This window comes from Salmo salar, chromosome 13 (genome assembly GCF_965601325.2).
Source record: "Salmo salar chromosome 13, fSalSal1, whole genome shotgun sequence".
Taxonomy (NCBI): domain Eukaryota; kingdom Metazoa; phylum Chordata; class Actinopteri; order Salmoniformes; family Salmonidae; genus Salmo; species Salmo salar.
Window position 1 is genome coordinate 81,808,344 of NC_138303.1, and position 18,875 is coordinate 81,827,218.

General features: G+C 43.8%; 1 protein-coding gene across 1 annotated transcript in view; it reads right to left on the reverse strand.

Moving 5' to 3' along the window:
- The window catches only part of map6a (microtubule-associated protein 6a), a 37,329-nt gene extending 21,011 nt beyond the window's left edge, over nucleotides 1–16,318 (reverse strand). The window contains exon 1 of the mRNA XM_014137865.3: nucleotides 15,276–16,318. Within this exon, the coding sequence (XP_013993340.1) occupies nucleotides 15,276–15,991 (716 nt within the window). The 5' untranslated portion in view covers nucleotides 15,992–16,318. The remainder of the gene's footprint in view (nucleotides 1–15,275) is intronic.
- Between the last annotated feature and the right edge of the window lie 2,557 nt (nucleotides 16,319–18,875).

The window sequence follows — 18,875 nt, forward strand, 5'->3', positions numbered from 1 at the left end:
GCCATAACAAGCAGCCTGGTGACTTAGAGACCGGAGAGGGAGCACACATGACATCGTGGTTCATTTTCATGGCAGCTAGGTAGGCTATACTCCTGTTTCTAAAGAGAAGCAATGTGCTTAATATTTGGAAAGTTTATAAATCAATATATAGTAGGCCTAGCTTAAAGAAAGCTGATGAGATCCTCTTTTTAATCGAGGCCATTTTCCGTTTTCTCACACAATTGCATAGCCTATAGTAATGTTGCGCAACATGAGCTCATGGGCTCTCATGAAGGGTTTGATTAGATTTTCGATGACATTTGCATTGATGTCAGAGTGATTAGAGGGACAATAGAGTGCTGAGTACCAGGCAGTTAGAAAGTTTGGTAGGCTACTAATGACCATCAGCAGCATCAGAGCTTGGAGAAGCCTAATTACCGGGACTAAATGGCTTGTGACCGCCAGTGTGGCGGTAATACGGTCACCGTAACAGCCCTAACCACAACATCCAAACTTGGTCCTCTATCTACCTCAGCCCTCTATCTCGAGTTATCCTATATGTACAGAGTAACGCTACCTTTTGTATGGCATGTTTACATGGAAGTTTTTTTTATTATAATTTTTTTTATTTAACTTGGCAAGTCATTTAAGAACAAGTTCTTATTTACAATGACAGCCTACAAAAAGGCAAAAGGCCTCCTGCGGGGACGGGCTGGGATAAAAAAATAAGAAAAATTGACAAAATACACATCACGACACTACAAAAAGAGATACCTAAGACAACAACATAGCATTTCAGCAACACATGACAACACAGCATGACAGCAACACAACATGGCAGCAGCACAAAACAGGGTACAAACATTATTTGGCACAGACAACAGCACAAAGGGCAAGAAGGCAGAGACAACAATACATCACGTGAAGCAGCCACAACTGTCACTAAGAGTGTCCATGATTGAGTCTTTGAATGAAGAGATTGAGATAAAACTGTCCAATTTGAGTGTTTTTTGCAGCTAGTTTCAGTCGCGAGCTGCAGCAACCTGAAAAGAGGAGTGACCTTTAACAGAATGTGACTGGCAGAATGAGTGTTGTATGTGGAGGATGAGGGCTGCAGTAGATATCTCATATAGGGGGAGTGAGGCCAAAGAGGGTTTTATAAATAAGCATCAACCAGTGCGTCTTGCGACGGGTATACAGAGATGACCAGTTTACAGAAGAGTATAGAGTGCAGTGATGTGTCCTATAAGGAGCATTTGTGGCAAGTCTGATGGCCGAATGGTAAAGTAAATCTAGCCCGCTCGAGAGCACCCTTACCTGCCGATCTATAAATTACGTCTCTGTAATCTAGCATGGGTAGGATGGTCATCTGAATCAGGGTTAGTTTGGCAGCTGGGGTGAAAGAGGAGTGATTACGATAGAGGAAACCAAGTCTAGATTTAACCTTAGCCTGCAGCTCTGATATGTTCTGAGAGAAGGACAGTGTACCGTCTAGCCATACTCGCAAGTACTTATATGAGGTGACTACCTCAAGCTATAAACCCTCAGAGGTTGTAATCACACCGGTGGGGAGAAGGGCATTCTTCTTACCAAACCACATGACCATTGTTTTGGAGGTGTTCAAAACAAGGTTAAAGGCAGAGAAAGCCAAGACAGCTTTGTTGTAGAGCGTTTAACACAAAATCCAGGGAAGGGCCAGCTGAGTATAAGACTGTATCATCTGCATATAAATGGATGAGAGAGCTTCCTACTACCTGAGCTATGTTGTTGATGTAAATTGAGAAGAGTGTGGGGCCTAGGATCGAGTCTTGGGGTACTCCCTTGGTGGCAGGCAGTGGCTGAGAAAGCAGATGTTCTGACTTCATACACTGCACTCTTTGAGAGAGGTAGTTAGCAAACCAGGCCAAAGACCCCTCAAAGACACCAATACTCCTTAGCCGGCCCAGAAGAATGAAATGGTCTACCGTATCAAAAGCTTTGGCTAAGTCAATAAAAATAGCAGCACAACATTGCTTAGAATCAAGGGAAATGGTGACATCATGTAGGACCTTTAAGGTTGCAGTATCACATCCATAACCTGAGTGGAAACCAGATTGCATACCAGAGAGAATACTATAGACATCAAGAAAGCCGGTCAGTTGATTATAGAAATGTTTTTCCAACACTTTTGATAAACCGGGCAAAACAGAAATTGGCATATAACAGTTAGTATGATGTATGACGAAGCTTGCCTTTAACTAACCCAATAGGTAGACTGAAACACTATCTCTATGAGCCCCCAAATGTTTGATGTAGTGTAACACACAGAACTGTTTCCTTATCAAAGTTGTTCATGTATTTCATTTAACCTTTATTGGCATTTGATAATAAGATCTTACCGCGTGGTATTTCAAAAATATCTAACTTAGGACACTGCAGTTATATATCAGTCCACATTTATCAATACAACTAAATCAAACTCTAAAGTTTAAGCATTTTATTTTCTCATAAAGTAAACTGCCCAGGATGTTGATGAGTGGACTAGTGGTTAAAGTAAGAGCGGCTGGCAGATAGTTAGATAGATAGATAGATAGATAGATAGATAGATAGATAGATAGATAGATAGATAGATAGATAGATAGATAGATAGATAGATAGATAGATAGATAGATAGATAGATAGATAGATAGATAGATAGATAGATAGATAGATAGATAGATAGATAGATAGATAGATAGATAGATAGATCTAGCTCCAGTGGAGTGGAAGTGAGATCTAATCACAGAGTTATTACATAAAAGGATTGAAGTCCACTTTTAATGCTTGGGCAGGAAAAGAGAGGAGAGACAGTACAAGGTCAGATTATACAATGTCTGTGGCCAAGGGCACAGAATGCTACTACCCGCGCAGGGCGCAAGTGACGGGGTAGTGGTAGGACTGGCATAGAGTGAGTCAAACACAAGTCTATACTGTACATAGCAAGCTGGACAACGTCATACTCATATGACTGGTAACAATTAAGCTAGTGTCTTCCAGGTCAGTGTGTGCTTGGTACCTAGTCTCCTTCCATTTCTTTCAAAACAGATCTTTGTCAAAGACAAGTATGAAAATGTTTGACGTATGATGTGATTTGTGAGGAAGTTACTTGAACATTATTGCTCACCTCTTACACACATCTAATAACTCTAACAACTCTAAACCTCTAATAACGTCTAGTTTTATGTCCCTTTACTCTCTCTATTACGTGGTGCTAAAATGAAACTTTCCTCTGCCAAAACAAGCTGTTATTTAATGAGGTCTTACCAAGTTAACATACTGCATTTATTACTGTGCGACCATGTAGAAAAGCAGGTCTTGCCAAGATAACATATTGTATTTCTTACTGCTGTATGGCTATCCGCTAATGGTTCTGCCTGGTTCCTGGAGCTGACCCTGCTGACCCTGCAGGAAAGATGAGATATGTTGTGAAAAGCGCCGTCACTATGACGTTATGACACTGGCACTGACAAGTGGTGGAGGGATGCCAGGGAACAACACTGCTAAGATACACATGCCACCCTTCTCTAACATAGCACGCCAGGCAACAGCCAGGCAGAGAGGGAGCAATCTGGCACTTCTCTCTTAGAGACTTAGAAATGGCAGAGAACGGCAAAAGGACCATTAGCACGCATAGCTACAGCGCTAGTCTGAACAAATCTATTGCCAAATAAAATCTCTCAGTCTTAATTAAAACAGTTACATCCATGCCATGTCAGTTAGGTTACATCCATTCATGAGAGGATATGGAATAAATCCAATTGATTGCAGCATTTACATTGGACAGTAAAGTATCATACAGTGTTAAATACAAATAATTATCATAATCAGTTTGACCGAACAGCCAGTCTTTTTTACTGTAAATTGACCTTCCTACGACATCCACTTTGGCAGCACAGAAATTCTGATCTGAAGCCCATCCGACTGTGACCCGGAGTAAAAAAAAAAAAAACACGTCTGAAATGAGAATCAATAATAAATCTATACATAATACAGTACATAACAGAGGAACGCAGCCAGACGTTCTCTAAACATTTGAGGTGAATCAATCAATCCCAGTGCACAGTAACAGTGCCTTGATTTACTAACACTGCTTCTTTTTGTGTCAGTCAGCCATTACATGTAGCCAACTGCTGATTGTTCCTGATCAATAGTCTCTCCTCCCTCTGGGATCAGCTTGCCTCTCACGTTACGGTAGCTGTAGCTGAATCTGTAGCCTGTCAAGATTGCCCATGCAGTCAGATGGCTATTGGCTACACTGTGACATACTGCAACTCAGTGAAATCACCACAGAGTGTGTTGTACGTTCTGATGCATGGCTCAACCTCGGATGTACCCACACATTTAATAATGTTAGCTGCGTCTAGCATTTAATATAATAATGTTATTTAGCAGACATTTTTATCCTTATCAACTTCCAGTCATGCATGCATACATTTTACTTGTGGGTGGCTCTAGGAATCAAACCCACAACCCTGGCGGTGCAGGTGCCATGCTCTAGTGCCATGCTCTACCAACTTAGCCATCATGGTTCACCCAAGTATCTCATAGCATCATTAAAAAAAATTACACAAAATAAACACACGTTTTACACAAAATAAACACACATTTTGTAAGAAGTGAGAAAGAGCAATATAAACTGCCTCAAGCTGGTTATGCTAATTTCTTGGCTTTATACAGTACATTATATGCATAGACACTAACTGAATACGGAATGACCATAATCCTAAAATTAATGTTTAATACTTCAATTAAAGAATCCTTTCCTCAGACTATCATGTAATGCCACACCTCTGATCCTAACCTGCCTGCATCTGCAGGGAGTTCCTGGAAGCTAAGCTTTGTGAGGAGAGATTGAGCAGCATGTCCTGCCCTCCCTCTCTTTCTCCATCACTCTCTCCCCAGTCAGAGCCTGTGTGGTTAGATTCAGTGATTCAGCACGCATTGCCTGCATGTCGGTGGAAACACCGGGCTTTACAGGCCTTCTAAGAGGATCATTTTTAAATCCACTAAAATCTGTTGGCCTCTTTACAATGTTTCAGCCGCTACCGCTGCTCTGCTCACATGACATTCATTCTGCAGGCAGGGGTGATTTTAGAATAAAACAAGGCACTCTTGTAACGGTCGTCGTACATAGTGGACCAAGGCGCAGCGGGTTGAGTGCTCATAATGACTTTTATTGAACACAAACAAAACAAGAAACCGAACATGATTGCAGGCTAAAACACACAGCTATGCAAACAACAACTTCCCACAAAGGGACAGGTGGAAACAGGCTACCTAAGTATGACTCCCAATCAGAAACAACGATGTACAGCTGTTCCTGATTGAGAGCCATACCAGGCCAACAAAGAAATACACAACATAGAAATACAAAACAAGAACATTACCCAAAAACCCCGGAACACATAAATCAAACACCCCTCTTACATAAATACATATCCCATTAAACCCCGAACCACATAAAACAAATACCCCCTGCCACGTCCTGACCAAACTACAATAACCAATAACCCCTTATACTGGTCAGGACGTGACAACTCTCATCTGCATTGTGAACACCCTGGCCTGGACTGGTTGGCAGTGTGCAGAGCAGAGGTCCCTATGGCCAGTGAATGGCTAGCCAGTTGTCCATCTAACCGTGATGAGAGTGAGGTGGGTATCGAATGAGTCAATGGTGTTTGTAAAATAAAATAAAAATCACAACAAATAAATAAATAAATATATAAATGTTGGCATGAACATGTTGTGCTGTGATGCAACCTGAAAACATCTCAAATAAACAATTAATGGGCTCCCTCTCACCCCCTCTGAGCTAAAGGAAACTAAACTAAACTACCTGACTCCCTTAAAGTAATGCTACCTGCTCCCCATTCATCATCCACAGCTTATTGCACATTATGCAATAGAGGAAGAAGTAATTGCCTCTGAAAGCCCAGCATTTGATTGTTTTCTAATTAGATTTCAACAAAGGAAAATAACTGCTTAATGAGATGAAGAGAATAATTGTCTGTGCTGTTGCTCACTGTGTTTATTGTCTTTGTCTGATTACCCCAGCAGGAAAAGGCTGGTGGTTGTTGTGGATGATAATGATAGTGGAGTAACAAAGCATAAAAACAGCAGGTGAGGCCTGACCCTAGGGTTATTCTCATTTTATTCTCATGCAAAAGTGACATTCAAAGTGTAAACATGGAACAAAGCAGGAAGGCAGCTGAGCTGAGGGATCTTAACCTCTGCTCTGCCTGAAGTGGCAGCAGGTTCCTCAGTCACAGCTAATACAAATCATTGAAGTCTACACAATGGTGGCTTTGATGGAGATAGAAAATAGAGGTCTTTGAATCAAATTTTATTGGTCACAAACACATGGTTAGCAGATGTAAATGCGAGTGTAGCGAAATGCTTGTGCTTCTAGTTCCGACAATGCAGTAATATCTAACAAGTAATCTAACAAATTCACAACAACTACCTTATACAGACATGTGAAGGGATGAATAAGAATATGTACATATAAATATATGGATGAGCGATGGCCGTGCGGCATAGGCAAGATGCAGTAGATGGTATAGAATACAATATATACATATGAGATAAGTAATGTAGGATATGTAAACATGATTAAAGTGGGGTTATTTTAAAATGACTAGTGATGTCACGTCCTGACCATAGAGTGCTCTTATTTTCTATGGTAGAATAGGTCAGTGCGTGACTGGGGGGTTTATCTAGATTTTTTTCTATGTTGTGTTCTAGTTTCTTTTTTCTATGTTGGGGTTTTTGTATGATTCCCAATTTTGAGGCAGCTGGTCATCGTTGTCTCTAATTGGGGATCATATTTAAGTAGCTGTTTTTCCCACATGTGTTTGTGAGAGATTATTTTGAGTTAGTGCATGTTGCACCTCTGTCGTCACGGTTTGTTGTTTGTTTATAGTTTTTGTTTGTTTGGCTAAGTTTCACTTTCAAATAAATGATGTGGAACGATATTCACGCTGCGCCTTGGTCCGTTCCTACACACACGCGTGACAGAATCTCCCACCACCAAAGGACCAAGCAGCGTGCCCAGGAGGAGCAAGGATCCTGGGCCCTGGAGAAAAGGGAGTGGAGGACATCCTGGACCTGGGAGGAGGTAATGGCAGGGGACAAGACCCTGCCATGGAAGCAGGCGGAGACAGCGAGAGAGGAACGGCGACGATATGATGAATTAGCACGGCAACGACGGAAGCCCGAGAGGTAGCTCCAGATTTTTTTTGGGGGGGGGGGCACACGGGGAGATTGGCAGAGTCAGGGTTTAGACCTGAGCCAACTCCCTGTGCTTACCGTGGGGAGCGTGTGACCAGTCAGGCACCGTGTTATGCGGTGATGCGCACTGTATCTCCAGTGCGCATTCATAGCCCGGTGCGCTCTGTGCCTGCGCCCCGCATTTGCCGTGCTAGAGTGGGCATTCAGCCAGGTCGGATTGTGCCGGCTCAGCGCTCCTGGTCACCAGTACGCCTCCTCGGTCCAGGATATCCTGCGCCAGCTCTACGCACTGTGTCGCCAGTGTGCCTTCATAGCCCAGCTCGTCCTGTGCCAGCGCCCCGCACTTGCCGGGCTAAAGTGAGCATCCAGCCAGGATGGGTTGTGCCAGCCCTACGCTCCAGACCTCCAGTGCGCCTCCACGGCCCAGTATATCCTGCGCCAGCTCTACGCACTATGTCGCCAGTACAGCCTTCACAGCCCAGTTTGTCCTGTGCCAGCGCCCCGCACTTGCCGGGCTAAAGTGAGCATTCAGCCAGGATGGGTTGTGCCAGCCCTACGCTCCAGGCCTCCAGTGCATCTCCCCAGTCCGGTGAGACCTTTTCCGGCTCCACGTACGAAGCCTCCTGTGATAATCCATGGCCCGGGGCCTCCAGTGATAATCCATGGCATGGGGCCTCCAGTGATAATCCATGGCATGAAGCCTCCAGTGATGATCCATGGCCCGGAGCCTGTAGTGATGTTCCACGGCACAGAGCCTGCAGCCAGGGTCCCCGGTCCGGAGCCTCCAGCGAGGGTCCCCAGTCCGGAGCCTCCAGCGATGGTCCCCGGTCCGGAGTCTCCAGCGACGGTCCGCTGTCCGGAGCCTCCAGTGGCGGTCAGAATTCCGGAGCCGCCTCAAATGTTGGCGGATCCGCAGGATGAGAGGGTTCTTTTTTCTATGTTGGGGTTTTTGTATGATTCCCAATTAGAGGCAGCTGGTCATCGTTGTCTCTAATTGGGGATCATATTTAAGTAGTTGTTTTTCCCACCTGTGTTTGTGGGAGATTATTTTGAGTTAGTGCAGGTCACACGCTCCCCAGGGAGTGACAGGGAGTTGGCTCAGGTCTAAACCCTGACTCTGCCAATCTCCCCGTGTGCCCCCCCCCCCCAAAAAAAATCTGGAGCTACCTCTCGGGCTTCCGTCGTTGCCGTGCTCTGTCGTCACGGTTTGTTTGTTTATAGTTTTTGTTTGTTTGGCTAAGTTTCAATTCAAATAAAAGATGTGGAACGATATTCACGCTGCGTCTTGGTCCGTTCCTACACACACGCGTGACAAGTGATACCATTATTAAGTCAATTTATTAAAGTGGCCAGAGATTTGAGTCTGTATGTTGGCAGCAGCCTCTATGTTAGTGATGGCTGTTTAACATTCTGATGGCCTTGAGATAGAAGCTGTTTTTCAGTCTCTCGGCCCCAGCTTTGATGCACCTGTACTGACCTCGCCTTCTGGATGATAGCTGGGTGAACAGGCAGTGGCTCGGGTGGTTGTTGTCCTTGATTATCTTTTTGGCCTTCCTGTGACATCGGGTGCTGTAGGTGTTCTGGAGGGCAGGTAGGTTGCCCCCGGTGATGCGTTGTGCAGACCGCACCACCCTCTGGAGAGCCTTGCGGTTGAGGGCGGTGCAGTTGCCGTACCAGGCTGTGATACAGCCCGACAGGATGCTCTCGATTGTGCATCTGTGAAAGTTTGTGAGGGTTTTGGGTGACGAGCCAAATTTCTTCAGCCTCCTGGGGTTGAAGAGGCGATGTTGTGCCTTCTTCACCACGCTGTCTGTGTGGGTGAACCATTTCAGTTTGTCTGCGATGTGTAGGCTGAGGAACTTAAAACTTTCCACCTTCTCCACTACTGTCCCATCGATGTGGATAGTGGGGTGCTCCCTCTGCTGTTTTCTGAAGTCCACGATCATCTCCTTTGTTTTGTTGACGTTGAGTGAGAGGTTATTTTCCTGACACCACACTCCGAGGGCCCTCACCTCCTCCCTGTAGGCCGTCTCGTCGTTGTTGGTAATCAAGGCTACCACTGTAGTGTCGTCTGCAAACTTGATGATTGAGTTGGAAGCGTACATGGCCACGCAGTCGTGGGTGAACAGGGAGTACAGGAGAGGGCTGAGAACGCACCCTTGTGGGACCCCAGTGTTGAGGATCAGCGGGGTGGGGATGTTGTTTCCTACCTTCACCACCTGGGGGCAGCCCGTCAGAAAGTCCAGGACCCAGTTGCACAGGGCAGGGTTGAGACCCATGGTCTCGAGCTTAATGACAAGTTTGGAGGATACTATGGTGTTAAATGCTGAGTTGTAGTCAATGAACAGCATTCTAACATAGGTATTCCTCTTGTCCAGATGGGATAGGGCAGTGTGCAGTGTGATGGCGATTGCATCGTCAGTGGACCTATTAGGGCGGTAAGCAAACTGGAGTGGGTCTAGGGTATCAGGTAGGGTGGAGGTGATATGATCCTTGACTAGTCTCTCAAAGCACTTCATGATGACAGAAGTGAGTGCAATGGGGCAATAGTCGTTTAACTCAGTTACCTTAGCTTTCTTGGGAACAAGAACAATGGTGGCCATCTTGAAGCATGTGGGGACAGCAGACTGGGAAAGGGATTGACTGAATATGTCCGTAAACACACCAGCCAGCTGGTCTGCACATGCTCTGAGGATGCGGCTAGGGACGCCATCTGGGCCGACAGCCTTGCGAGGGTTAACACGTTTAAATGTTTTACTCACGTTGGCCACGGAGAAGGAGAGTCCACAGGCTTTGGTAGTGGGGCGTGTTAGTGGCACTGTATTGTCCTCAAAGCGAGCAAAGAAGTTGTTTAGTTTGTCTGGGAGCAAGACGTCGATGTCTGCGACGGGGATGGTTTTCTTTTTGTCATCCGTGATTGACTGTAGACCCTGCCACATACGTCTTGTGTTTGAGCCGTTGAATTGTGACTCTATTTTGTCTCTATACTGACGCTTTGCTTGTTTGATTGCCTTGTGGAGGAAATAACTGTACCGTTTGTATTCCCTCATGTTTCCAGTCGCCTTGCAATGATTAAAAGTGGTGGTTCGCGCTTTCAGTTTTGGGCGGATGCTGCCATCCATCCACGGTTTTCTGGTTAGGAAAATAGTCAGTGGGTACGACATCTCCGATGCACTTGCTAACAAACTCGCTCACCGAGTCAGCATATGCATCATCAATGTTATTGTCTGAGGCCATCCGGAACATTAGCCAGTCCACGCGATCGAAGCAATCTTGAAGCGTGGAATATGACTGGTCAGACCAGCGTTGGATGGACCTGAGTATGGGCGTTTCTTGTTTAAGTTTCTGTCTATAGGCTGGGAGCAACAAAATAGAGTCTCATGTTCAGATTTGCCAAAGGCAAGGCAGGGGAGGGCTTGTATGAATCGTGGAAGTGAGAGTAGCAATGATCCGGAATGCTACCAGCTCGTGTCGCACATTCGATATGCTGATAGAATTTAGCAAGTCTTGTTCTCAGGTTAGCTTTGTTAAAATCCCCAGCTACAATAAATGCAGCCTTAGGATGTATGGTTTCCAGTTTACATGGGGGGGGGGGTTGTTACTATAATCAAAGAGAATTCTCTTGGAAGATAATGTGGTCGGCAATTGATTGTAAGGAATTCTAGGTCAGGTGAACAAAAGGACTTGAGTTCCTGTATGTTGTTGTGATTACACCATGAGTCGTTAATCATAAGGCATACACCCCCACCCTTATTTTTACCAGAGAGATGTTTGTTTCTGTTGGTGCGATGCATGAAGAAACCGGGTGGCTATACCGACTCTGTCAACATATCCCGAGTGAGCCATGTTTTTGTGAAACAGAGAATGTTACAATCTCTGTCTCTCTGGAAGGCAACTCGTGCCCTAATTTCGTCCACCTTGTTATCTAGATATTGTACATTGGCAAGTAATATGCTCGGAAGCGGTGGATGGTGTGCTCGCCTTCTGAATCTGACCAGTAGGCCGCTCCGTCTGCCTCTCCTGCGGCGACCGCGTTATTTTGGGTCGGCCTCTGGGTTAAGACCCCATGTCCAGGGTGGAGGTTCGAACAACGGATCCACTTCGGGAAAGACGTATTCCTGGTCGTAATGTTGGTAAGTTGACATCGCTTTTTTTTTTTATCCACTAGTTCTTCCCGGCTGTATGTAATAACACTTTAGATTTTCTGGGCTAACAATATAAGAAATAATACATAAAAAAACAAATAACTGCATAGTTTCCTAAGGACCTGAAGCAAGGCGACCATGTTTGTCGGCGCCATCTTGCACAGGCGCCGTCATGATCACATCTGTCACAGTCCATACCATTCACCATCCACCATGTCATGCACTCATGTTATTGTGAAATCAAAATAAAAAGGTGAGAAGTGAGGAATGTCTGAAACCTGACATAAAAGCAAGGCTTTCATCATAAATGCTACTTCTTTGGGGCATGCAGGCTGCACAGAATCATTTTAGATGGCCTACATTTTGAAAGGACCGCTGCAGTTCAGGCATAGCTCTTGGTTCAGCTTCAGTACTTTTGTTTTTGTACCGTGAGGGCAGTTTTATTTACTTCATGGTGCCATAAACAATCTCCTCTGAGAGACAGCTATTTTCCATTGTTTTGGAGAAATGGTCGACTGGCTGAACACAAATTAGGATGTGGTCCAGCTATCCAGTCAGGTTCCATCTGTAACTTGAAGTCAAGAAGCTTCATATCCTATTCTAGGAGAGCTTGGATAAACGTCCTGGTTTTCTGAATAGGCCTCATTTATATGTTGTTGGTCCAGGAGGAGAATTGCATTAACTGAAGCTGATCCTTTTTACATGGCTGAATTGGGAGCAACCACTAGATGCAGCAAATCTCATTCACATCCTTCATTTGTATGAATGTCACATCAATCTCCAACCATGCATTGGCATACAGTGACATTAGGTTTTATCATACACAAATTAGAAACAGTCTCATGAAAGCAAGGTGAATAAAGCCGCTCTGAGCAGTTAAAAGCCCAGTGCAGAGAAAAAAAAGTGATTTTCCTGTGTTTTATATATATTTTCACACCATGAGGTTCGAATAATATTGTGAAAATACCGCCTGAAATTCCAGCCGCTTTTGGTTCGATGGAGTTTTGGCCATAGACCAATAGCACCTAGTTTTCAGTTTTCCCATTCCCACTCAGACCACTCCCAGACTGTCCTAGCAAAATGATTGCTTCAGAAATTGCTCTTTGCTTAGAAGCTATTTTTGTTTGTTTCAATTAAAATTGTCAAACATAATCACAGTAAGGTACTTAATTGTTACCCAGAAATGATTTGATATTGCGATTATAAAAGTCTGTATTGGACCTTTAAACTTCAACACAGTCAGACTGGGATATCTGTCTCACTCCTCAGTCCTCAGACACCCACATCCCAAGGAGCCTAGTCCCCATCGGCAAGGCTCTCCATAACAGTTTGTGCTTATATGTGTATGTGTGAGCACGTGCGTGATCATGCGTGTGTGTGTGAATGTGTGTGTGTCAGAGATTAACCAACAGCTGACCTGCTTCTTTCTTTCTCAGTGCTCACACAGACTCAGGGCTCCTGCTTGTCACAATGCAGCCATTTCATGCCATGTGAGGACTGAGCAGGTCTCTTTCCGCCCTGGGCTGGTCCCTTCTGGCTGCAGAATAATACTGACACAACAACAGTGGAGCGCACCACTGTGACCAGCTGCCAGACTGGTTTTTTATTTTATTTATACCTTTATTTAACCAGGAAAAGCCCATTGAGACCCAGAGTCTCTTTTTCAAGGGAGACCTGGCAAAGAAGGCAGCAACAATCAATACATTACAGAATTAAAACATACAACAACATGATCCAGCTTTAAAAAAGCATTTACACTCTTCTGTAACAGTCTTTCATCAACATTTTAAATTAATTCAGTGGCACTGACATATCTACAGTAGACGAAGCATGGATTGTAGACTATTCCATGCCTCTGGTGCACAAGACGAGAAGGCAGTCTTGCCTAATACTGTAAATGTCCTGGGGACTTTAAGTAGCAACCACCTAGCAGACGGGGTATGGTAACTGCCGGTAGTGAAGGAGACCAGACTACAGAGATAAAGAGGGAGTTTACCCAGAAGGGCTTTGTAGATGAACACATACAAATGTAGCTTTCTGCGCATATAAAGTGAGGTCCAACCTACCATTTAGTACAAGGTGCAATGGTGGGTGAGTGACTTGGCATTTATATTAAAGTGCAAGGATGCATGATAAACAGAATCCAGTCTCTGGAAGACAGAGGAGGCTGCATGCATATACAACGAGTCACCATAATCAATTACAGAGAGAAAAGTGGCCTGAACAAGATTCTTTCTAGCCATAAGCGGGAAGGAAGCCTCATTACGAAAATGAAAACCCAATTTCAATTTAAGCTTCCTCACAAGATTATCCATATGAACTTTAAAGGACAACTTGTCATCCAAACAAATACCTAGGTATTTGTAGGATGACACTTTTTTAATGGATAATATGACAATGCTCTTCTCTGGCTGAGTGCGAGCTCAGGTAAAGGTCATGAATTGAGTTTGCTGTACATACAAGACCAGTTTGAGACCATAAAGGGAGGCCTGCAGTGACTGAAAAGCAGTCTGGAGCTCTTCAACAGCCTGAACCAGAGAAGGAGCACATGAGTATATGACTGTATCATCTGCATATAGATGTAACTTTGCTGGTTGCATCTCATTTCCCAAATCATTAATACAAATTGAGAACAACACAGGAGCTAGAATGGAACCCTGGGGCACACCTCTATTAATCTCAAGAAAGCCAGACTTGTCATTGTCAGCATATACACATTGTCTTCTGTCAGAAAGATAGTTCCTAAACCAATTTACTGCCCCTTCACTGAGACCAATGTCACTGAACGTGTTATGTTACTGAACAATGTTCATGGCCAACTAAATCAAATCAAAGGCATTTGCTCTCCTCTGTCACACCACCTCATGTCAGGGAGAATATTCTTCTCAGCCCTAAATTAGTAATTTATGCTTTGTGGGTAACTTCAGTAAGGAAGTGTTGTAATATAATTCACAGCTGAGTCAGGCTTAGTTTTGTCATGTCACACTCACTGGGTGAAATGTGTTTCTATTCATCAGACCAGAGGTACTGTGTTTGGCAGTAAGGCTCAGACATAAAACCTATGGAGTGTGATATCTTGGTCATTGGACTGTACTCTTGCCAAATTGAGTAGAGAACTGAACTAGGACAAACAATAAGTGGTACTGATGAATCTTGAACAACTAAGGCAAAACTTTCTCAAGTTGTTATCCTCAAACACTCAATGTCTTTGTGGCACTCACTCCCTGGCAACTACTCTGTAAGGAACTCTAATGGGATGTGGCAGATGACTAAACAACTTATCCACCATCTTTGTTCACAGAGCATAACAAAAACATGGCACTGCCGCTGCCTCAAGCTGTGTCTGTGTAAACTGCATATCTAGCACGGGCCTTAGTGCTCAGCTCACTGAACCAGACAGAGACATGGCAGGTCTCCATCATCATTCATGCACAGTGCATAACGCTGGGACAGATACAGATTTAGTTTAACAGGGACATTAATTCTACCTCAGCACAAACCTTTTGAATGTAACATTATGTATAAATAAAGACCTTCAGAACAATACGTTTTACTGTTACACTATTTCTATGATCGATGCTGTTTTATCCATGGTACTTTATTGAGGCAAATCTGCTTCAAAGTTTTGAATAGAAAGCAGTGGTTAGAATTCCTTAGTAAAAAAATATGTTTGATGCCTGATAATGAAGGATATATCAGGAATATTTTATATGTAGGCCTATTTGCTTATCTCATCAATATGCGACGACCTTCACACAACCTCATATTGAAGGTGAACTCACTCACCTACAACACAGAGGCAAAACATCAGCAAAGCCACTTTGGAAACGCATTAAACCTCCACAATGACATGATGCAATGTTTGATTCTGGGTTTTACCTGTGAAGTGCGTTTCTAACTTACTTGTATGAGCTGCCAACAGTAACTTCCTGTTTTAACTGCCTGTTTAGCGCATCTAGTGCCGCCCTGCCTCTGGCCCCTGCCGCGTCTTCTCGCTCCACTTTGATGCTAACTTTCTTTTCACCCTCCTTCTCTGCAGGTTGCTTTCTTTTACTCCCTCCCAGGATTTCCTTTTCTTGCAATTTGTCAGCAATTTCGCATTTCTCCACACCGATGTCAACCTCCGCGTGTTTGGACCTATCCTGGACGCGATCATCGCCGATGGAGATGGAGGGATTGGGTCTGGGAATCCAAGGATGGTCACTCCTTTTAGGAATGGGCCACGGCTGGAAATCCTTCTGATATTGTGTCTTGTTATTAAAAGGGATCTCGGGAGTGTGATATTCATTCTTAGGTTTACAGGATGGCTCAGGACGCACTTTCCAGTGCTTAAAGTCTTGCCGCATTACAGAACCACACGCGCGCTCCCCAGACGCGGCTATACCGGGGTTCGCACGAGCCGCTACCGCCTGGTCGCTGTGAATGGGTTGCGTTTCTATGGCGACTGCGCTCGCTTGTGCCTGGTTATACGGCTGTTTTTGTTGGTGCTGCAGCTTAAGATGCTGCATCTCCGAGACATCGTACCTGGTGAAAACCAATGGCACAGAAATGTCCCCCTTGTCCAGCTGGTTCCAGAAGCGGGCCATACAGCACGCCCTGGTGATGCAGGGCCACGCCATGATGTCGGTTATAGCTCAGCTCCTGCGCGCGATACAATTTTTCAATATGCCACGGATCCGAGCAGGGAAAATGACTGTCTCTCCTCGGCTCTTGATGGGCCCCGGTATCCTGCTAAAGAGGAACAAAATGTCCGAGTTATTGAATGGTGCAATCTCCGATGTTTAGCGATAATAGACGAATGATAAATCCATGATCCAAATATGAAGATTACTGTCTCGGATGTTTTCCTTTTGCGCTGCTCTCAGCTCTGCCCGTTCTGTCCCGTCATGCACATTGCACTACGACAGGACACTGCAAGGGAAGTCTGCCCCGCCCGCGCGCTAGCATCCCCCCATGACAGGATGCTCAGAATTTAAGCAGAGAAATATCACCTGGCATCGTCATCATCACGCAATGTCTGCAGTGAAGAGACGTTTTGAAGCTTCAACTAATTCAATTCCATTATAGTTTTGTTTCCATACGTTCATACCAAGTTACCAAGAATTTGCTAGTAGTAGGCTCATTCACGTAGGCTACAATTGAAGAAGGTAATTAAGCATGACAGGTTGATGGTGTGCTTCAGCCTTATAAATAGGGAATAAACTGAGCTGTTGTCCATACTGCAATTGGATGACATTTTTTTCTTTATTTATGTGTTATTGTATGGAGGCTTTGGAGTAAAGCTTTACTTAATAATATGTTTTAATTCCAGTTTGGCCACATATTAATAACTGACATGTTGCATTCCCTTCTCCATCTAAACCAAAAATCCAAGTTAAGAGAATAGGACTAAAATCAAATCAAACCTTATTTAAAGTGTGTTGGATTTGATTTAGTCCTATTCTTTAAATACGATTTTTGGTTGGGATGGAGATGTGAATCCAGCATATCAATTATTAATTTGTAGACAAACTGGAATGGAAGCTAGTCTCAGGGAGTGGCACAGATGATGGAACTATCCAAGCAGAAGATAAATGTCCTTTAAATGTTGATATTTGGTTGCGTTGACAGGCAAACACAATTCAATATCCTTTAGAAACTAATTATGTTGGATTCACATCTCCAAAAATAAGTTCAAAATGGGATCAAGCCAGTGCCTCTGATGGAACTATCCAAGCAGTACATACAGGTGATGTCTGAAGTTTACATACACTTAGGTTGGAGTCATTAAAACTCGTTTTTCAACCACTCCACACATTTTTTGTTAACAAAGTATAGTTTTGGCAAGTCGGTTAGGACATCTACTTTGTGCATGACACAAGTCATTTTTCCAACAATTGTTTACAGACAGATTATTTCACTTATAATTCACTGGATCACAATTCCAGTGGGTCGGAAGTTTACATACACTAAGTTGACTGTGCCTTTGAACAGCTTAGAAAATTCCAGAAAATTATGTCATGGCTTTAGAAGCTTCTGGTAGGCTAATAGACATCATTTGAGTCAATTGGAGGTGTACCTGTGGATGTATTTCAAGGCCTACCTTCAAACTCAGTGCCTCTTTGCTTGACATCATGGGAAAATCAAAAGAAATCAGCCAAGACCTCAGAAAAAAATTGTAGACCTCCACAAGTCTGGTTCATCCTTAGGAGCAATTTTCCAAACGCCTGAAGGTACCAGGTTCATCTGTACAAACAATAGTACGCAAGTATAAAGACCATGGGATCACGCAGCCGTGATACCGCTCAGGAAGAGACGCGTTCTGTCTCCTAGAGATGAACGTACTTTGGTGCGAAAAGTGCAAATCAATCCCAGAACAACAGCAAAGGACCTTGGAAGGATGCTGGAGGAAATGGGTACAAAAGTATCTATATCCACAGTAAAACGAGTCCTATATCGACATAACCTGAAAGGCCGCTCAGCAAGGAAGAAGCCACTGCTCCAAAACCGCCATAAAAAAGCTAGACTACGGTTTGCAACTGCACATGGGGACAAAGATCGTACTTTTTGGAGAAATGTCCTCTGGTCTGATGAAACAAAAATAGAACTGTTTGGCCATAATGACCATCGTTATGTTTGGAGGAAAAAGGGGGAGGCTTGCAAACCGAAAAACACTATCCAACCATGAAGCACGGGAGTGGCAGCATCATGTTGTAGGGGTGCTTTGCTGCAGGAGGGACTGGTGCACTTCACAAAATAGATGGCATCATGAGGTAGGAAAATGATGTGGATATATTGAAGCAACATCTCAAGTCATCAGTCAGGAAGTTAAAGCTTGGTTGTAAGTGGGTCTTCCAAATGGACAATGACCCCAAGCATACTTCCAAAGTTGTGGCAAAATGGCTTAAGGACAACAAAGTCAAGGTATTGGAGTGGCCATCACAAAGCCCTGACCTCAATCCTATAGAAGATTTGTGGGCAGAACTGAAAAAGCATGTGCGAGCAAGGAGGCCTACAAACCTGACTCAGTTACACCAGCTCTGTCAGGAGGAATGGGCCAAAATTCACCCAACTTATTGTGGGAAGTTGTGGATGGCTACCTGAAACGTTTGACCCAAGTTAAACAATTTAAAGGCAATGCTACCAAATAGTAATTGAGTGTATGTAAACTTCTGACCCACTGGTAATGTGATGAAAGAAATAAAGCTGAAATTAATCATTCTCTCTACTATTATTCTGACATTTCACATTCTTAAAATAAAGTGGTGATCCTAAGACAGGGAATTTTTACTAGGATTAAATGTCAGGAATTGTGAAACTGAGTTTAAATGTATTTGGCTAAGGTGTATGTTAACTTCCGACTTCAACTGTACATATCCTTTAAATTGTGTTGTCAACCAAACACAATTCAATATTATTTTATTAATACAGTGAATGGCCTAAAGTTAAGGCTATTTACAAACTAATGTAACATTCAACCTCAAAGGGAGTAACTCACCCATGGCCACATTTTGAGGTTACTGT